Source organism: Rhineura floridana, chromosome 6 (assembly GCF_030035675.1).
Source record: "Rhineura floridana isolate rRhiFlo1 chromosome 6, rRhiFlo1.hap2, whole genome shotgun sequence".
NCBI lineage: Eukaryota > Metazoa > Chordata > Lepidosauria > Squamata > Rhineuridae > Rhineura > Rhineura floridana.
The window spans coordinates 95,778,488-95,800,896 of record NC_084485.1 but is presented as its reverse complement, the minus strand read 5'-3'; the positions used below and the strand labels follow the sequence as shown (position 1 = coordinate 95,800,896).

At 42.1% G+C, this 22,409-nt stretch overlaps 1 protein-coding gene across 1 annotated transcript in view; it reads left to right on the top strand.

Annotated features, from left to right (window-relative positions):
• PLPP3 (phospholipid phosphatase 3) overlaps positions 1-20,927 on the top strand; it is a 110,036-nt gene extending 89,109 nt beyond the window's left edge. Inside the window, exons 5-6 of the mRNA XM_061633152.1 lie at positions 4,002-4,178; positions 19,212-20,927. Coding sequence (XP_061489136.1) covers positions 4,002-4,178; positions 19,212-19,337 — 303 coding nt within the window. The 3' untranslated portion in view covers positions 19,338-20,927. The remainder of the gene's footprint in view (positions 1-4,001; positions 4,179-19,211) is intronic.
• The last annotated feature ends 1,482 nt before the right edge of the window (positions 20,928-22,409 follow it).

The following is a 22,409-nucleotide window of genomic DNA, read 5'->3' as shown; positions in this document are numbered from 1 at the left end:
ACTGATTTTAAAGCACCAGACTCAACAAAGGGAAGTGTTTTTTGCCTTCCTCTCTTTTGTATGTTTCTAACCCATCTACTTGAATGAGGGTGTACGCAGGTGTTCATTCATTTGAAAATTTCTAACTACTGCAAAAACTATTAATCATTAACACAATTATTTCTCAGTTGACAAAGTACTTTGCAGTGGTCTTATTAATCTCCACAACAACTCTGTGATGTAGGTTAACTTTATGGCTACCTCAGAGTCTGAGTCTAGGTCTCCAGTGTCCAACCCAACATAGTTATCATCATGCCACATAGATATGGCCCGTCAATGGCTTTATGAGCGGTGAGTAGCTGACCGCATCTTCCCTCACCCCCAAACAGGCTGTCCAATAGTTTCTCCAGCTTCCAAACCACACAAAGTCATCCCAGAGTATGTATGGATTACCAAATATGCTTTCACACAGCTTATATTGGTAACATGGTAACTCACAAAAGAATGTGAGTAACTATTAATAGTTTTCTCCTGCTGCTTTATAACTTGTTCAGGGAATTCAAGCACCTCATCTTTATTTACTTAGAACCATTGGCTAACCACAGGCTATTCCCACTGACATCAGTGGAAGTCCCCTGGCAGCACAAGTGTTGCACGTTGCCCTTAGAGCTGTCTCTTCTGTGGTGATGTTGCTGCTGCCAGACTTCTTATATTTAAGAGATTTTTCCAGAAACCTCTGCGAAAAGGTCTGTGCTTTCTTCCCTCCTTCTTCGGTTTTGTCACACTAATCTCCTTCATGCTACTGGTTACTATTTTTCACACTGTTGCTTATTGGTCTGTAGTAGTAGTAGTGCATTTCATATTACTATATAAACACCACACCGGCGCCTCCATAAACCTCTTATGACTGAGTTAACAGCATACAGAGACTTTAGCAAAAACCACTTGTAATTCTCTTTCTGTCTGCTGTAAAAACAAGCTTTTTTACATTAAATGTTTTCTTTAGTTTTGTTTCACTTTATAATGAAGGCTATTAGGATGTAAAGAGGGCAGAAGACTACAATATCCAGGTCAAAAATGGAACATAGATGAGACATGGGGTGGATTTCATGAACAAGAACATAAGAGTGGGCTAGCTAACCTTTCACATGCTGTAACAAATTTTGTTCAGCAAATATGATGATTTAAAGTTTAATCAAAAGGGGACGTTGTTACATCTAAGAGTGATTTTAATCCGCTTTAATGATTGAAACGGGTCCTTTACCATGAGACTTGGATAAAAGGGAAAATTCAAATAGGTATGGCCTCTTTCTTTGGACCTGGCAATCCTACTTTCAGGCCACAAACACACATTGCTTTCTCCTGAAAAGATGCTGAATGGCTTGTAGCAGTGCTTCTGCTAGTATAGTAAGAGTCCAATGTGGGTAGAATCAAGCAACCAGTGTTCTTGAAAACATGGACTAGTACATTTTAATATATAAGAGCTAAAGCTACAAAAACAGAAGCAAAGGTTAGCTTGATAGCCGTTAAATTAAATCAGAATAAATAATGCACTGGTAGCCTTTCACCCTTAACTTCGGTTCCACATTGTCTTGTTTAATGGCGTTAACATTATGCCAATGGCAGGTTCAACACAGCAAAAATATAAAAATGTTCTAGTTCAGACATGAAAGTATTGGGCTGATAAACCATGGTTTATTAGCTCAAGAATGAGCCTGTGTTAATTTTTCTCTTGTTTTGTAAGCAGTGATTAAACTACAGTACCTCATTTTCACTCCTACTGTAAACTTTTACTGCAACAATTATTCAAACAGCCATTTCTGTGACCTTGTAACATTCATTATCTCTGCCTTGTGTTATAGGAAGGCAGCAATTGTTGGAGGGCTCAGCCATGTTCGGACTCCCCTCACCCTGCCTTTTGGGTTGGGTTAGCCTCCAGCTCCTTTGATTTGTGGGCAGAAGTTTATGCCTTTCCTGCTGCCTCTTCCCTTTTTGGCTTCCCAAGGTTCCCACAGGAACCCAAGGAATAGGTTGTGCCCACAACTTTCAAGAGGAAACCAGATCAGGATAAGTGGGGAGGGGTGAGGCAAGAGACAATACCCGTTTGACATCATTTCAGCTACTTCATTTCAGGTCCTTGGTTGGTTGTTGATTTGTTTGGTTTTTTCCCCCCTTGCTGAAGCAAAAGTATTATTTTCTACTCTGTATTTTATGTCCAAGGAGCTTTAAAGTTTAATTCACAAAGAAGTTGAACATTACTTGGATTTAAGGCAAATGTGGAAAAGAGGTTAAAATAAAATGCCCTGTGTCTTAATGCAATGCAAATTGCCCTGTATCAATTACAGCTATACTTGGAATTCTCTGCAGTGTTCTGGTCACCTCATCTAAAAACAGGGGTTGTGGATCTGAAGAAATGTGCAGAAAAGGGGAAATCAGAATTATAAAAGGTTTGGGAACCTTCCATATGAGGAAAGCCTATGCTTTTTAGTGTAAACGAAATGACTAGGGGGAAACTTGATAGAGAGGTTTATAGTTAGTTAGTTAGTGTATTGATATACGGTCACAGACCCATTAAAATTAATATAATAATCAATAAAACATCAAAATAGTTGAAATGCAGAAGGTAAAACATAAAAGAGATTAAAATTAAGAAAAAAGAATCCTGTTACAACTCCTTTGGGTAGAGAAGAGGAACTTAGCCACTGACTCTGTTGTAATCTTATTGGTATCAGCCAGAAAATATTTCAGATAGCAATCCAATGTCCTACCAGGAAAGTTCCTCATAATAGGGTCAAGTAGTATGTTACGTTTGGCCCTACAAAAATTACATGAGAAAAAACCCATGATCCAATGATTCAACAACTTCATCTCCACAGGGGCACAGCCAATCCTTATAAAGGGCACCTTGGTACCACCCTTCCAAGAGTGCGGAAGAGAGACAATTAAACCTTATAGGTTTATAAAATTATGAAAAGTATGCTAAAAGTGGATAGAGATAACTCCCCGCTCCCCAGTGATTATAATAATAGGACTCTGGGTCACTCAGTGAAGTTGGTTGGTAGGACAGACCCAAGGAAGCCTGTGCTGAAAGGACAAATGTTGGGCCAAATTTAGTGAACAAAAAGGGGGTTGAAATTCAGGTAGCCCCTTTTTCCTCCTGCTGATGCCTGTTTCACAGTAGTGGCAGCAACAGAGCTCATCCAAGTCAAACCCTGGAAACAGCAGTATGTCATCATGTAGCACCACTGGGCTAGATAGGCTTTTGTTCTTGTCTTGTGGCACTCAACAGCAGTTATTTGAATGGAATAAAATTGCTTAAAGTTTTAAAATTATCTTTAAAGGATAGAACTTGCTACTGAGCTTCTTCTGTGTTTCTGGAGGTTGGTTTGGTTGTTCTCTGGAGAGTGTGTGTTGGGGGCAGGGAGGTTCTCCCTATATTTTTTTTCCTTGTCTCCCTTCCTGCTTCAGGGTTGCAGGTCAAAAATTTTAAAAAAGTGTTTAGGATATAAGATCTTAGTACATCAGTTCAGCAAACTTTTGGGGTAGACAATGGGAACACCCTGCCCCTTCCAGGATGCAGCTTTTTTCTTTCCTCACCTCTAGATCAGATGTTATCATAGCATGTGCACCATTTTGGCAGATCTGCTAATCTGCCAAAGTGCCCAGCATAGGATTTGCCTTACACATGACCCAAAATGCAGAGTCCTTGTGGAGTTATGTTGCTCTGTGTTTTATTTACCTTTGCAGCGGTTCTTTCAAATTTCTGCTCTGACTTTAAACCTTCAAATCAGGAGCTAAAGACATGTATAAACTTGCATCCAGTGAGCTGAACTATTAAAGGGATTCTTGCCATCCCTGCCTGCCACCAATAACAGATTAGCCTCTTCTGAAGATAGATAGGTTTCTTTTCTGTTTATTGTAAATCTGGTTGTTACATGTTCACTGTGGTCTTGTGCAAACTATTGTGAGGACAATATCCTGATATCTTTATCCTTTCTTTTTTTCCTCTCTTTTCTTTGTAGCTTTACCTCCAAGCCAGGTTCACTTGGAGAGGAGCCCGTCTGCTGCGTCCCCTGCTGCAGTTTACACTGATTATGATGGCTTTTTACACGGGACTTTCTCGTGTGTCTGACCACAAACATCATCCATCAGACGTATTGGCAGGTTTCGCACAAGGGGCCCTGGTGGCTTATTGCATAGTAAGTGGCGTGTATTACCAGTGCATCAATTCCCTAAATAACCACATGTATCTTATCTATAAGATAGAGGTACCCTATTCAGTGTTAAAGAGCCCACACAATGAGAGAAGAACAGAGACACACTTGCTGGCCCCACTCCTTCTGCCGCAACCCTACATGATCAGAGTTCTAAACTATGTGGGGGACTACAGGAATGCAGCAGGGGTCCTGCTGCAGATCGTCCCTGATGTATGGAGGCTGGCATAGACATGACAGAGAGAGATTGTGGTGTGATGGTTAAACTGTTGGGTTAGGACCTGACAGACCAGGGTTCAAATCCCTACTCAGCCATAAAGTTCATTGGTGACCTTGGGGAAGTCACCAGCAGTCTAATCTAGGCTGATATGGAGAGAGGGAGAACCATGTATGCCATCTTGAGCTCCTTGAAGGAAAGTTGAGATAGAAAAGTAACGTAATAATATAAAATAAAATAGGGGGCTGGGCCAGCTAGAACATTTCCAGTCTCCTCTTGTGCAATTCTAATTGTGTGAGGGGTCTAGCACCTGTATAGGGCTATGGTGTGCTTACTGTAGCCCTGCAGATGTTGGACTACAACTCCCATCCCCCCTGACTATTAGCCATGTTAGCTGGGGCTGACAGGAGTTGGAATTCAGCAACATCTGGAAGGTCACAGGTTCTCCATCCCTGGCTCTAATCCAGTCTATGACTGTTAAGTTGGGGTGGAGTCAGTGATGGGAGTTGAGTTGTACTGTGGCAGCAAACTAACAGACAGTATGCAAAAGAGGGCAAGGAGGTTCACCTACTGCTCTATATTTTAAAACCAAACAGTAAACCAAAATGAATCCATATAATACTAAAAACATATGTTGTAAAAACTGAGAGAATCAAATTTAGAGCCGGCGTCTGCATGCACAGAGTGCGGGACTATGTCTGGCGTGTTGGTTTGAATTGGATGAGTGGGTGTGTATATGAGTGTGTGTTGTGAGTGAGTGTGTATGTTTGTGTAGATAAGTTGTTTGCACATATAAGTGCCTGTATATATAAGTTTTATTATGTGCCTGGGGAAGAGGTTTTTCCATCAAGTGGGGGGACTTGAGGGGGCCCCAATTGCCGTAGTGACGGGCAGAGGGAGGTATGGCATTGTGAGAAGGACATGCCAGGTAAGGGGAACACGGCCCAGACATGTAGTGGCTGTGCCTTGTTCTGGTCCTTCTCACACCCGCAGGGTTGTTGGTTGTCCTCTCAGCCAACTCTCAGATCTCCAGTTGCTGCTCTTAAATGTCAGATCGGTACATAATAAAACCTCCCTCGTCCACGATTTGATTGTGGACGAGGCAGCCGATCTGGCATGTATAACCGAGACCTGGGTGGGTGAGCAGGGAGGAATTAGTCTCTCCCAGCTCTGCCCACTGGGGTACCTGGTCCAGCATCATGGTAGATCTGAGGGTCGGGGAGGTGGGGTTGCTGCGGTCTATAAGAGTTCCATCTCACTCACCAAGCACCATGTCCATGCAGTTACCAGCCTGGAGTGTTTGCACCTTGTGCTGGGCCAGAGGGACAGGCTGGGAATCCTTTTGGTGTACCGCCCACCTTGCTGCCCAATGCCTAATGAATCCTGAAGGTTTTCAAAGGGCTCTGGGGGATTTTCCGGCTGATAGGACTGGCGCTCCTGTTGAAGCCCTGGCTGATCTGTGGAATGCGGAGATGACCCGGGCTGTTGACACGATCGCTCCTGCGCGCCCTCTCCTATGTAGAGCTCATACAGCTCCTTGGTATACTCCAGAGCTGAGAGCGATGAAACAAGATAGGAGGCGGCTTGAGCGGAGATGGAGACGAACTCCCGACGGATGCAATTATGCGCTGGTGTGTGCTTCTACCAAGCTGTATGTAGGAGTGGTGAGGGTGGCGAAAAAACAACATTTTGCTGCCACTATTAAGTCATCTCTTTGCCGCCCAGCGGAGCTTTTTAGAGTTGTCCGAGGGCTACTCCATCCAGGCCTACAGGACACGGTAGAATCATCGGTGGCCCGCTGTAATGAGTTTGCTGAGCACTTCCAGCATAAGATCTCATGCATCCGCCGGGACTTAGACTCCCACTTTATAGCAGTTGATCCTAATGAGGTGTCCGGAGCACAGTCTTGTCATGTTTTATTGGATGAGTTCCAGTTGGTTCAGCTCGAGGACGTGGACAAGATGCTTGGACAGGTACATGCAACCACTTCGGTACTGAATCCTTGCCCCTCCTGGCTAATAAAAACTAGCAGGGATGGAACAGTTGGCTGGGCCAAGGAAGTGATAAATGCCTCTTTACGAGAGGGAGTGGTCCCTGGCTGTCTGAAAGAGGCGGTGGTGAGACCACTTCTGAAAAAACCTTCCTTGGACCCAGAAAATTTCAGCAGCTACAGACCAGTAGCAAATGTTCAATTCCTGGGCAAGATCTTGGAACGAGTGGTTGCTGGCCAGCTCCAGGCGCTATTGGATGAAACCGATTATCTAGATCCATTTCAATCGGGTTTTAGGCCTGGTTTTGGCACTGAGATGGCCTTGGTCGCCCTGTTTGATGACCTCTGTCGGGAGAGGGACAGAGGGAGTGTAACTCTCTTGATTCTCCTTGATCTCTCAGCGGCTTTTGATACCATTGACCATGGTATCCTTCTGGAGAGGCTCACAGAGTTGGGAGTTGGAGGTACTGCTTGGCAGTGGTTCCGCTCCTACTTGGCGGGCCGTCTCCAGAAGGTAGTGCTTGGGGAACATTGCTTGACACCATGGGCTCTCCAATGTGGGGTCCCGCAGGGGTCGGTTTTGTCTCCCATGCTTTTTAACATCTACATGAAGCTGTTGGGTGCGGTCATCAGGAGTTTTGGAGTGCGCTGTCATCAGTATGCTGATGACACGCAGCTCTACTTCTCCTTTTCATCCTCTTCAGGTGAGGCTGTCGATGTGCTGAACCGTTGCCTGGCCGCGACAATGGACTGGATGAGAGCTAACAAACTGAGGCTCAATCCTGACAAGACTGAGATGCTGTTGGTGGATGGTTTCTCTGATCGGATGATGGATATATACCCTGTCCTGGATGGGGTTACACTCCCCCTAAAGGAGCAGGTTCGTAGTCTGGGAGTCTTCTTAGACTCTTCCCTTTCACTTGAGGCTCAAGTAGCCTCGGTGGCACGGAATGCGTTCTACCAACTCCGGTTGGTAGCCCAGCTACGTCCCTATTTGAGTAAGGAGGACCTCACATCAGTTGTACATGCTCTGGTAACCTCGCGTTTGGACTACTGCAATGCACTCTACGTAGGGCTACCTTTGAAGACAGTTTGGAAGCTACAGCTAGTGCAAAATGCGGCGGCCAGATTGTTAACAAGGACCAAGCGGTCCGAGCACATAACACCTGTTCTGGCTCGCCTGCACTGGCTACCAATATGCTTCCGGGCCAGATTCAAAGTGTTGGTATTAACCTATAAAGCCTTATACGGCGCGGGACCACGATACCTGTCGGAATGCCTCTCCCGATACGAACTGGCCCGTACACTACGGTCTACTATGAAGGCCCTCCTCCGGGTTCCGACTCATAGGGAGGCCCGGAGGGTGGTGACAAGATCTAGGACCTTCTCAGTGGTGGCCCCCGAACTGTGGAATAGTCTCCCCGAGGAGGTGCGCTTGGCGCCGACATTGTTATCCTTTTGGCGCCAAGTTAAAACCTTCCTCTTTTCCGAGGCATTTTAATTTAAGTTAACTTAATTTTTAAAATTTGTTGTAACTGATTTTAGATTGTTTTATTTTTATATGTTTTGTTGTATTATATTGTGTGATTTTATTGTATTTCTTGTGTTCACCGCCCAGAGAGCTATTGCTAGTCGGGCGGTATAAAAGTCTAATAAATAAATAAACAAATCCAGCATAATATACAATTTACCCCCAAACAAATAAAAAACTAATGATCAAGTGCCTGGCCCTGAAAAGTCAGTAACATCCATGCTAGGTGGGCCTCACTAGGGAGAGGGTCACTGGGATTATACAGGAATTTGTCAAACCAAGAAGGGAAGAAAGGGTAGACTTAAAGAAGACAAATGTGGAATGTTGTGCTGGAAACCCGAAAGACAAATGCATAGCAAACGGTAACCTTTCTGTGTACAGAGCTGAAGCTCATGTGAAACAGCTGTTTTCTGCATTTCCCTCTAAGTATTAGATTTGGTATGTTTAATACATGCAAAGGAGTTCTCCCAAAATACATGCAAAACTGGGCACATTACCAGAGTGGTTCACATAGGTGAATGCATAAACCGTTACAGCAGCCCCTTCCCCAAGGCTAAACACATCTCAAAAGGCAGTTGAATACATTTTTTCTTTTCCACTGATGCCATTGTTAGCCAGACTACTGCCAAGGTTCTGTGACGGGCTGTGGTCTTACATTTCCTATGTACAGATTGAAAACCTAAACAGAAATGTTTGCACTCCAGAGAACATGCACAGATCAGTATTTCCTTTTGAGACAAATCAGAAAACTTGAGTACACAAAAGCTGTGACTGTTACTTTGATTACAAGTGTGTTTGTGTGTGTGTGTGTGTGTGTGTGTGTGCATGTGTGTGCGCACATGCTGTTTACTTAATACTATAAAGAAGGTTGTGAGAAAATGGCCTGCCAATGCTGTGCTGATTTGGGTGTCACTAGCTGACTTGTTCTTATATAATTCATTTTCCCAAAGTGAGCATACTGCCCGGTCCTTTTCGTGTGAAATGATTTACATAAATAGCTTCTCCTGAAGGCAGAGTAGCTTTGCTGAAAGTACTATATAATTCTTTTATGGATCTAAAGAAAAGGAAATCAGTTTCCCATTTATTGATCAGAACTCGTTTAAGTAATAAGGTTCCCCCTAATAAGCACAGAAGCAATAATGAGGAAAGTATTAGACCCATTTTCATGTTTATTTGTGGGTGAAGCCTAGCCATCTAAACTCACATGTGATATTTGCAGTTGACAGCTTCATGAGTATGTTTGTTGACACTTTTTAATGCATTTTGTAACTGAGTTGGAAAAAAACCCACAAGAAGTGAACCAACTCTTGCAGCACAATTCTGTGCTTTTCTACTCAGAGGTAAGCCCCATTGAATTCAGTGGTGTTTACTCCCGACTAAGTAGGTATAGGATTTCATCCTTAAGTAATACAACCAATCTCATGGCCAAGCTAGACATATATCCACTAATGTTGGTCCCAATCCCACATTTGCTGAGAGTAAAAATACATATTAAGCAGGAGTTCCATGATTAGAAATATCAATATATTTCTTTCTTCACAAAATGTGGCCACAAAGAACCTTGATCCAGATTGGGGAATTCTAAGCCTTTGCTCCCATGCCATGGCCCTGGAAGTAATAGTCTCCATGTTTCTCCACGTGTCTCCCTGTTTGCAGACAAACAACAATATTCTTTAAAATTGTAGTGAAATTTTTGTTAGCTCTGCTGCTGGTTAAAGAAACAATAGATCACCTTGCTAAGAGGTCTTAGAAGTTAAAAAACTATTTTTAAAAAAGGTGTGGGGCAACCTTTTCCTGCAGTGAAGCAGTTTCTTCTCAGCTCAGGTGCTTCATGTTGGCTGACATGGCTTTGTGTAGATATTATCACCTGTCATCAGAGATGGCTATATAGAAGGCTGTGATAAGTGCTCCTATTTGTTGTTCTAAAAACTGTGAGCAACAAAAATCCTGAAAGAAAAATCACACAATGCTAGGGGGTAGTAGGCTACTGATGATCTCAGTACATCAAAACAAAAAGCTTCTGACCGACAACAGGGATCCTAATGCACAAGCAGGACAGTTTTCACCATTTCCTGTCTAATGACAAGTCACAGATCTGGCCCTCTTTTCCTGACCTGTAAACAGATGTCATGTTTTACTGGGCTAGAGAAGAGGTGAGAGTTCGGCTGCTATAGGCTGACTTTCCTGTGACGAGATAAAGGCCACTGAGGAAGCAGCTGCCTGAGAAACACCACACACATGTATGCCCCTTCCTTTTAGCCCTGGGCTTTCCGTCCCTATCTGCTGTTCTTTTGTGTGCTTCAGTCCTTAGCCAGGATGGGCTTTGGTCACTTTTAGTCCTGCCCTTGCACAGCCCTTCTGAAAAAAGATAGACTCTGCCGTAGAAGAGGAAGCTAAGAGAGAGGTGGTTTCTGCTTTCCTATGTCTTCCCATAATTTCCTGCTCATAAGGAATGGGCAGAATGTTCAGTTATAGCCTGAATGGTGTTTATGAGATTCTCACTTAGATTTAGAAAAGATCTAGTATCACCTCTTTCACTATGTTTTTATATAGAAGGAAGGAATAGAAAGGGAGGCGGAGTTGCACTATATGTTAAAAATATATATATCCCTGCACAGAAATACAGGAAGATGAGCTTGATAGCTCCACGGAGAGTATCTGGATTAAAATTAATGGGGCAAGGAATAAAAGGAACATGGTGGTTGGAGTCTACTACTGACCACCCAATCAGAGAGAAGATGAAGATGAAACTTTTGCAAAGCAAATTGCCAGTGTTTCGAGGAGGCATGATGTAGTAGTAATGGGGGACTTCAATTACCCTGATATCTGTTGGGAGACAAATTCTCTCAAACATGGCCCCTCCAAGAAATTCCTGACTTGTGTGGGAGATAACTTTCTCCTACGGAAAGTACAGGAAGCAACTAGGGGATCAGCTATCCTTGACTTTGATTTGGATTCCTGCATTGAGCAGGGGGTTGGACTCGATGGCCTTATAGGCCCCTTCCAATTCTACTATTCTATGATTCTATGATTCTATGACTTGATTCTAACCAACAAAGATGACTTGATGGATGAAGTTGCAGTTACGGGAACTCTTGGGGAAAGTGACCATGCTATACTTGAGTTCTTGATTTCAAATGAAGCAAAATCTGAGTAGCCATATGCATACCCTGGACTTCAGGAAAGCTGATTTTAATAAACTCAGGACACTGGTAAGTAAAGTTCTGTGGCAAGCAACCCTAAAGAGAAAAGGAATCCAAGACAGCTGAGAGTTTCTAAAAGAGGAAATTCTAAAGGCACAATGGCAAACAATTCCATCAATGAAAAAAAGGTGGAAGACAGCAGAAGAAGCCAATGTAGTTTCACAGAAAGCTTAGAAATGACGTGAAAACTAAAAAGGACATATACAGGAAGTAGAAGGAAGGCCAAGCCACAAAGGAAGAGTACAGATAGGTAGCACAGAATTGCAGGGATAGTGTCAGGAAGGCTAAAGATGAGAATGAGCTGAGGTTAGTGACAGATGCCAAAAGCAACAAAACAGCTTTCTTCAGGTACATCCATAGTAAAAGACAGAGAAAAGAAATGGTGGTACAGCTCCTTAATGAGGATGGCAAAATGATAACAGATGACAAAGAAAAGGCAGAAATGCTCAATTCCTACTTTGGCTCAGCCTTCTTCCAAAAGAGGGTCTATGACCCTCCTGGGAGATGTGAAATTGGAGTCAGGATTGCAGCTTGAGATTGATAGACAAATGGTCAAGGAATACCTAATTACTTTGAACGAGTTCAAATCTGCAGGACCCAATGAACTACATCCTAGAGTATTGAAGGAACTGGCTGAAGAACTCTCCGAACCACTGTCTATTATATTTGCGAAATTGTGGTGGATGGGTGAAGTGCCAGATGACTGGAGGAGGGCTAATGTTGTCCCTATCTTCAAAAAGGGCAGAAAGGGGGAACCGGGGAACTATAGACCAGTCAGCCTGACATCGATCCCTGGGAAAATTCTGGAGCAGATTATAAAGCAGTCCATCTGTAAGCACCTTGAAAACAATGCAGCGATTACTAGAAGCCAACATGGATTTATCAAGAACAAATCCTGCCAGGCTTTAAGAGAAACTTTAAGAGAAACTGGAACAGGTTCGGAGGAGGGCAACGAGGATGATCAGGGGACTATAAACAGAGCCCTGTGAGGAGAGACTAAAAGAACTGGGCATGTTTAGCCTTGAGAAGAGAAGACTGAGTGGAGATATGATAGAACTCTTCAAGTACTTGAAATGTTGCCACACAGAAGAGGGCCAGGATCTCTTCTTGATTGTCCCAGAGTGCAGGGCATGTAATAATGGGCTCAAGTTGCAGGAAGCCAGATTTCAGCTGAATATCAGGAAAAACCTCCTAACTGTTAGAGCGGTAGAACAATGGAACCAATTACCTATGGTGGTGGTGGGCTCTCCAACACTGAAGGCAGTCAAGAGGCAGCTGGACAGGCACCTGCCAGGTATGCTTTAACTTGGATTCCTGCATTGAGCAGAGGGTTGGACTCAGTGGCCTTATAGGCCCCTTCCAACTCTATGATTCTATGATTTTTATGAATTTATTTATGTCAATTTTTTGTCCTATCCTTTGGCGCAGGTAGGTTCTTATGGTTTGCTGCTTCTGCTTAGCAGCAGTCAATGCCCCTAGCAGAGTAAAACCTGAAAGTAAACCTTCTTGCGCTGCTGCAGTATTTGTTCTATACAAGACAAGCCCCCTTTAACTGTTTCCATGCCTCTTCCACATAGAGCAGGTCTGTACAACTTGCAATTAGCTCAAGGCAAATAAATCCTACCAGCCAAGTGTTGTGGGCTGTCCAGGTGTTTGATAGCTCTCCTGTTGTTGTTTGGGGTGGGTGAGTTAGTTCAAAGAGATATAAAGAAATATTTTTATAGAAGTTATGTAAACTCCAGAACTCTATCAGGTTCATGTTTTCTCTCAGTGGAAAAATGCATATGATACACTTTTAGGTTCATGCATCATTAAGTTGCAGTGTTCATTAGAAATTACATGAAACGTCATCTTCAGGGGTCACCATAGCTATATCCAGTGCATAATCGGGTTGGTTCACCCATCGTGATAAGCAGTAGTTACTGTCTTACTGTGTACAAGCAGGTCTCTCGTACTTTGATTCTCCCCTAGAACAAGATGGAGAAACAAGCCACAATCCTTGGCTTAGCGTTATATCTGACTTGAGATTGTGATTTGTTTGAGTGAAACAAGCTATGATCAGGAAGCCAAGAACACACCTTGGCTTCAGATCATGGTTTGTTCAGAGCAATGCAAACCACAATCTCCCACTCACACTAGGGGAGGAGCAAAGGGGGAGCTATCTGTATTCATGAAACAGGACCATTGAAGCAAGCACAGTTGCCTTTCCCTGCCTGAAATAACAAATGCAAGGCATTTATTGCAAACTATCACAGCTGATGAAAACAATCTTATTTTGTTTGGAATTTAAATGGACTAAGAATGGCTGAAATAAAAATAGTGTTTAGATACAGCATTTATAATTGTCTTGTGGCAAAACATGGGAAGATGCAAATCTTTGGAGCCATTTCTCATTTTCACCTAATCTCATGTCTGCTGAATCTTCTGGATCCAAGTGAAGTCTTTTCTAATACAATGAATAGAAAAAGACATTGTTAGTTGAAATGGTAAGCTACCGACTTACAATGTTGTATTTCACATTCTCACTTGTCTCCTGTCAAGTTTTCTTTATGGGTGGAGAGCACCTTCCACAGGAAATGGAACAAATCCAAGCAAAAACACTCTGTGCATTTACCCCTCTCTTTTTGTGTGTGTTAAGCAGCTGAAGCATTAAGGAAAGTTTAACACACTGTTCTAACCTCAGAAGATCATGTTTCATGATTTCTCTAAATGTTTTTATAACCTCAAGTCTTGCTAAAGTGAAATACAGTTTAAAGGGGAATTAATGCTACTACCAAATATCAGACTTAACACCATGAACTACAGAGCAAAGGCTACGTAATCCAAGATGACACTCCATCCATAACTTATCCATTTAGAAAATACAGGCCAGATTGAACCTAATCCCCCATCTGTCACTTGCACCATGCAACCGCTACTCGCTCCTGCCACAAATTGATTTGTCATGGAGCTCTCGGTGTAGACTGTGGATATTGTTGTGATTGAATCCAGTCTTAGGAAGTGGGTACGTGAGAGGCATGGCATCAGAATTGTCTTCCAAGCCTTGCCTCCCAAAAGCTACAGAAATGAATGACTAAATGAGTAAAGACAATACTGTTGGGTTAAACTTAAATGAATATTTCAGTAATTACACTTTCTAGAAGCAACCCAGATAATGCTAAGCAGGCCTATTCAAAGAAATCAAAGGGACACTTAAGACCTCCAGGCCCATTCATCTTTAGAAGTCGCATAAGGCCTGCTTTTCTATCTAAAATCCTAGTTTGCCTGTTCATATTCTAGCAATAGCAGAAATTATAGGAGTGAAACCAAGGGATTTTCACTGGTGAGTGTGCTGGTTTATTTCAATTCTCCACCATTAACTTCTTGAAAGAGTGACAGGATACAGATATGAGGCTCAAATACTGTACACTTGTCAAGCAAAAGCACGTAGTCAGATGTGATCATGACTAATATGAGCCTCATTAATTTCAGTAGGGCTTAGTCAGAATTAACTTTTGTTGTACTCTATCAGGAGTTCACGCCCCCCTTTTCTTGTTGTTGTTATAAAGGGCTTCCCCCCGGGTTGTTTCTCATCCTCTAGTGTGTAATGGGCGAGAATGACACCTTTTTTTCTCCAGAACCAAAAGAAAATCTAGAATACCTATCCATCTCTAATATAGCTCCATTCGAAACAAGGGAATCATATACTATCAGTGAGAAAAAAAGAACTTTAGTTTTAGTTCAGGAATCCCAGCATTGCCTTCTAATCAAGGGGTCAAAGAGAACCAGCAGTGTACTGGCAAATTCAGAAGTGCAAGGTCCCTTCATGATAGTCACAACCACACCACTACCATCCTTTTGTTTTGTTTTGCTGCTGGGTTGAGAATGAAATCCTTGTTAATGCTTTCTTTCACAACAACAGATATCCCTGGGAGCTAATCAGCATGAAAGAAGAGAGTGTTAGCTACTGAGAAGAGTCTTCACAGTGGCTGACTCACCTCCTTTCATTCTGATTGGTTCCAGTGAGCAGGAAAGGACAAGGAAGCATGTTAGAAGACTCTTCTCAGTGACTAATACACTCCCCCTTCATGCTGATTAGCTTGTAGGCTGCTGGAGACATAGGGACCCTGCTGGGACCCTGCTCCCAAAAAAGTAAGAGATCTAAGACCCCCCGAGTCCCTGGATGACTACACCCCTGAAGAAAACATGAAATCTAAATAAGCCAGGGGAAGAGGTTGGCACTACACTTTATTTTTCTTTGGTCACATTTTTCTGAGTGAAGTTCTGTTTCCTCAGTGAATTAACTGTATGCTTCATTGCCAGTATTTAGATGTCAAACTATCTGGGAACATAACAATTGAAAGCCTGAATGCAAACATCTGCATCCAGTAAAACAAGCGCTCTCTTTAAACAATAAAGTGTTTTGTGATTTCTCACTCCAAAAAGCCTAGTAACCTAATTAATGGAAGGCTAGGGAAGTTGCATTAGGAGCACAACTTATCTAACCCTGCTAAAGCTTTCACTTTCAAAAAGGGATAAAAACAATTATTTTGGCCATAACATCTGAACAAAAAAACCCTCTTGCTGGACACATTTGCCAATGAGGCAGGAGTCTTTTGTTCATTAGGTTACCTCAGCTGCAGAACAGGGTGGTGGAATCCCATGGAATTAGGTTTGCCTACAGACTGGTATATTTCATGAACCAACTTGTTTATTTAACTCCATTATCCTTTCTCAGATAAGCGACCTGTAACTTGTTTTTACAAGTTTCCACTAACTGGTACAATTTGGAGGAAATGCTCTCGAGAAATAAGATACTGTGTTGTCATGCCTCAGCCGGTAGTTTGTATTTTACCTCCTAACCTGGGCTAAGTTCTTGTTTGAAGGAAGATAGTATAATGGCAGGTCCATCCTGACTTAACCAGGAGCTGCATATCTAATCATCTGATTGATTTGGGCTCCCAATGGCAGTTGATTGGGCAAAGTCATTGAACCACTGCAACACTGACAGCACAATCGTATGTACGCTGATTTAGAAGCCCCACTGGGTTCATTTGGGCTTACTCCCAACTGTATGGCTAGGTTTGCAACTTGAGACAACTTGGACCTGGCAAACTGTTGACTTTTCCTAGAACTCTTAATGGAACAGGAGCCTTGCAGTGGCAGGCAGGACTACATTACATAAAATAGTATTTGAAAACACTGTGTAAATCCACATGTTTCAGATTTAGTCTGCTGTTTTACCCCTCAGGGAGACCCAAGTTCAAAAAGGCTTTCCTCCCAATACCCTAAACATGTTCCACTAGCTAGTTCTGAAATCATAAAACAGTAGTGATTAGCTGCCACCCCCCAAAGGGCTTTTCTTTTTAACCCTCTAGGCCTTTATGCATTCCTCAGTTTCTCAAATAAAAAGAAAATACCAAATTTGTGGTAATGTCTAGCATAGGGATGGCCAATGTGGTGCCCTCCATTGGATGGCAACTCTCATCATCACTGACCATTGACCATGCTGACTGGCGCTAATGGGAGTTGTAGTCCACAATATCTGGAGGGTGTCATGTTGGCTCCCCCTCATCTAGCACATAGGATCATGTGAACATTGGTAGATGTAGATGGAGAAGGTACAGGAGTCCTTGCTTGAAGCATCATCTCTCTTTCCCTTGCTAGTGAACCTCCTCCCTTATTTACCCGTGTGAGCACATTGCCCACAAAACACCAGCTGAAGCCAACTGAGGAGTTTGGATTCCTGGTGGTATTTGTATCAAGGCAAGATACCTTTCATGGGTTCTGAGAATACAAGTGTTATTCATCTGTCTTTTTTTGAGTGAGGGGAGGTTCTCCTGGGGTGTTGAATATTTGTTTGCACAAAGTCCTCCATCACCAACTTGTCCTGTGTACTCATACTTATGGGTCCAGAGTGGTGTCGCCACATGCTGTGCTTCTTGAAACATGCAGTTTATGTTCCTTTGCAGGGTATTACTCTTTGTTTGAGTCATGAATGGCTCTTGGGTTAGTTGGAATCCTATTCTCCACCTCAGCCCCAACTCCCATGTGACTGGTGGTATGGTGGGAGACAGTTGTCTTGGGCTTCCCACTGATTCCAGTGGGTACATATCCAAACACCAGATCCGCTCACCGAGTGATGCTGGCATCACTCCTCCAGCACAGAGCTCCTTGTTCCACTCACAGAAAATATTGTCAATGGAATTCCCACTGGTAGTAGCTTGCAGAAAGTTAAAAAAAAACAGGGAAAACACTGAATCCTGAGCCACTTGATGGCATCGGGCCCAGTCACTACATCAGTTCCAGGATGGCACTGATAGTATGGAGCAGGGGTTTACTTGTCTTCTGCCCTGGCCCATGTGAATGGAGGGGCTGAGGATGTGACAGTGGCTACACTGTTCCATCATGCCCCACTGCTATTTGGCTGGAGTCTGGCTTTCTCTGCCCATGACAACAGCTGTTTTGGTGGTATGACTTTACGGTGATGGGAGAGTTATGATCTAGCCATGCAGAAGGATAGTATCTGAGCTACATAGGCGACTCCTCCCTACCATGCCCCTAATAACCCCATCTGTCCTTTTATAGTATAGCACTTAGAGCACCTTAAGTTTTCACCAGCATATTGGTGTCTTCATAAGTGTAACTTCATAATGTTAGCCAAACTTGATGTTGTAAGAAACAGGAAATTTAGTGGCAAACAAATCCTCATCCAGCCAGCATAAATTAAAGGTAAGTTTGTATCTGTGTGTGTGTGGTATTTTGGGTGTGAGAGTTGTACGTACATAAAGTGAGGGTGTGTGTGTGTTATAGCTAGAATTTGTCTGTACCAAACCTCTAGCATTGAATAATACAGATGAATCTTATTCTGCTGTCGGCAGAGCCTGGATGCTGTCTGACTCTTTTCCTTTCTGGCCTCAGAGTAACATTTTGCAAGGGAGAAAGTACATCACTCATGTTGGTTTGATAAGACTTGGGCTGTCGCAGCTGAGGGAGGATGTCAAAGCTTCCTCCCAGGGCTTTCCCATTGTGTGACTGCCTCTCTCAATTGTCAAGTGTGAGACTTTTCACATCCTTAAGAGTGGCTATGTCATTAATTATTTCAGAGAAAGGTTGTTGGGAGTATCTCCTCCTTGGCACTATTTTTTAAAAATGAGTGGACAGTCATCCTGACTAAGCTTTAATTTTCTAGTAATGAGGAAAGGACAGTGGGCAAGGGGATGTGGATGGGTGGGAAAGTGAGGAAATATCAAGCTACCTTGACTAAGAATTGCAGAGAATTGACTCCAAAGGGAAGTTTAATTTTAGAACAGTTTAAATTACCAGAGGAAGTGTAGCTATGTGAACTCTCTCTCTCTCTCTCTCTCTCTCTCTCTCTCTCTCTGTGTGTGTGTGTGTTGACAGTGTATTGATTAAAACTAAATAGCATATATATAAAAAGACATCTTGATTTGCAAAATTCTCCACCATTCAAACTTCTTTCCCAGTACATCTCTCTCCAATCTATACACCTGAATTAAAAATAGTGAAGAAAGTTTATTCCTGGGGGTGGGAATGGGGGTGCAATGACATGGGCAGGGGAAGACATTTCCATATCAGTAATAATCAGAGGGTGATGTTCATTTTGGCTGCCTAATTATATTTTATCAGGATTATCTTTCTTGTCAGGGGCATTGTTAGGGGGTAGCCCAGGGGTCCTAAGTCCCAGATCTTTTGTGCCAGGTCCCAGATCTCCTGTCCCTCCCCCCACTTTATAAAAGCATAAATAATTTTTTACTTTGCTTACACAGTGGCAGGGCATGCTGCAAATTGAAATACCAATGAAGCCCCAGCCACCCGCTGTAGACACTCTGTACATTTATGCAAATTTGTGTCATGGGCCTTTGTCCCAAATCCTTTAGGTGTCCTGTGAAATATAATTTGTTTTTTGATTGACCAGTCTTGAAGATCTTCAATCTAGGTCTCAATTATAAATGGAGATTGTGACATATAATTAATTTTACTTATTAATGGGCGATTTAGAATGTGTGAAGAAAAATGCAGTAGGAATAAAACTCTGAATATTTATATTGAACAGATATATTCATTTTATTTATAGGTATTTTATGTCTCAGACCTCTTCAAGGAGAAAAGAAAGACTTCTCAGCCTCCACCTCCAATCCGGAAGGAAATACTTTCACCTGTGGATATCCTTGATCGGAACAATCATCACAATATGGTGTAGACATTTAACAAATATATATATATTTATTTTTATTTTGTTTTTGCAAAGTGACTGCTGACAGCAACTACCTGCTGCTCTCAATCTCATCAGACAGTAGAATGTAGGGAGAGACTCTTGCCTGACCAATAAGGTCTGACTCTGTGGCCTTTTTTACTCTCACAACATTTGCATAAAATGGGTGTTGTTCAACTAAGTCAAAGGCAACAATTATGAAATAAACAAAAACATGATGCAGGAATTCTAAATGTGCAATTGGCTGAGTGTTCATGTTGTAGTGAACGCTGAACTGTTCATAGCTTAATGAACACTAAATGATTTCTAGGAAACTGGCCATCTGTGCTTTTTCTTCTCTTATTTACTATGGCAATTTTCATTTCCTGTTAATTGAAAGTGGGGGGGAGAGAGAAAAACTCTTGCCAATTAGATGATAGCACTATCTAAAAGAAATTAGCACTGATTCATGATTTGTTTTTGATTTTCTTTGTCTCCATTCCATACTGTGATTTATGTTTGGTTTGGGAGATGTATGCCCAGTAAAATGTTAGGAGGGTACCTTTTCCCATTACACAAATCCTGGGAAACAATACTTTAGTTCTATACCCAAATGGAACCCAGCCTATTTCATAGTATCCCTGATTGTAAGAGTCATTCCATATTTGTTTTCATTTATCCCTCACTTTCTTTATGGCATCTTCTGTGTTCACATTTCTTATAATCTCTAATACCTTGGAGAGCAGGTTGGGATACTCAAGAAGTATGGGACCCACGCCTCTAATACCTAAAGTCAACAGTACCATATGAAATGTCCAGCCTGCATAAACTATGCTCAGTGGCCTAGTAAAATTTTACCCTTGCTACCCTTGACTCAAATAACAAAAGTATTTTTTGAATGGACACCTTCATTTTGGATTCACAAATTATTATCTTGTTTGTGGTCAGTCTTGTTGATATACATTGGCACTGTGAGCTCTGGGGTTGAGACTCAGAACATGAATCCTCCAGCTATTGGGCGGACTGCTGGATGGGACCGTCTTAGCCTGATCCTTGGCCAAGTCCCTTTTGTGGTTTCCATGGCTTTAAAAGGGACCATTTTAAACCATTCATTAGATACTAGGCTCAAGGCTGCTCTCTGCAACACCAAGGGCACGTGAAAAAAAGTAAACTAGAACACACTGAATTCTAAGCTTTCAGATGGAATTCCAAGAGACAGTTCTTAAAAACTTTTAAAACCTGAACTGAGGATGCTAACCCAGCAGACTGGCCTTTGCACATCTTTGTCATGCAAACTCTGTCCTATCATTTCAATTCTAGCAAGCTATGATTTTTATAAATATATATATAAATATATATAAATATTATATAAATAATGTATAAAACATTAAAAATTAACTATGTAAAATATTATTTCTGAAACAATTTTAGATATATCCACTATGATTATAAACTGTGTTTTGACCTGTGTTATTTACATGTTGCTGCTTAAAAAAAGCATTGACTTAATTTTTTTTATAGTCGACTAAAATATTGTAGTTCTGTGGTAGCAATATTTTAATGAAAATAACAACTAAAGACAATTGTGTAAAAACCATATTAAATTGTCTGTATTTTTGTAATGTTTCTTTTTTTTTTGTAAAAAGAGGAATATGCAAGACTTTTTGTAGAGTACAAAATTAAAGTTTGTATTTGCAAAAAAAAAAGTGATGTACAAATGTGCTTTATAAATAAATGTTCCAGGCACAATTAGTTCGGTGCACCTCTATTCTCCATTTTAGCCATGCCTTGGATCAACAAGAAATGAAAGATTGTACTAAGACTGAATGTTTCTTGGTAATTTTGCACAGAATTTATTGTTTATTATTTATTACATTTATATTCGACCTTTTCCCCAAGGAGCTCAAGGTGCGTTATGGTTCTCCTCCTTCTCCAATTTATTCTCACAACAACCTCGTGAGGTAGATACTCTGTGCATATCTGCATGACAGTTATAAAAGCTATATAAGATACAGCTCTGTACAACCTACTGAATATCTTACTATGCTGTTATCATGTAGCTCAAATAGTGTTTTATTTTGAGCAGTGGCCTTGGCAGTATGGAGGCAGGTGAGGTGAGGCTTCAGGGCACCCTGAACAGTTCTGTGTAGGGTAGAGCTCAAATTTTGTTTATTAGTTGTACTTATATTACACCCTTCACCAAATGGTCCTTGGCCGGGTTACAAAAACACCACAATTAAAAACAAATACAAATTATATTAAAATAATAAAATAAACCAAATAATAGAACAGCAGTGGACAGCAGTGCAGAAGGAGGGAGAACATCCACCCAAAGGCCTGGCTAAAGAAGTGCATCTTGACCAATCATTGAAATGCATACAAAAATGCCACCCCCTTCCCAAGGGGATGGTCATTCCACAACCAGAAGACCACCAGAGAGAAGGCCTTCGTATGTACCACTGCCCCACAAACCAGAGGGTGGCAGCACTACCAAGTGGGGCTTCCAGGCAAATTGATGGGGAAGGAGGTACTCCTTCAGGTATTTGGGGCCCAAGTTATTTAGTGCGTTATATGTCATTGTTAACATCCATTAGTGCAGATCTTTCAAGACCAGCATATGTGTCTGACCAGAAACACCCACCAACAGCCAGGCTGTTGCATTCTGCACTACTTGCAGCTTCTCGACTGTCTTCAAGGGCAGCTCCATTTATAATGCATTGCCATAGTGCAGTCTTCAAAGTTATCAGAGCATGGATCACTGCCTATGCAGAAAGGGCTGTAGTTGGCAAATCAGCCAAAGCTGAAAAAGCCAATCCTAGCCACTGAGGCCAACTGGGCCTCAATTGCCATAGATGGATCAAGCAGTACCCCAAGCTACACACCTGTTCATTCAAGGGGTGTGCAACCACACCCAGAACTGACCTCCCTACTTCTGAAACTTGAGACCCTGAAACACAATATCTCAGTCTTGTTTGGATACAGTTTCAATTTACTGGTCTGCATTCAGTTCATTACTGCTTCCAGGCAGCAGGCAAGCACCTATTCTGATTCAGATGAAATGGAGATATAGAGCTGGGTGAT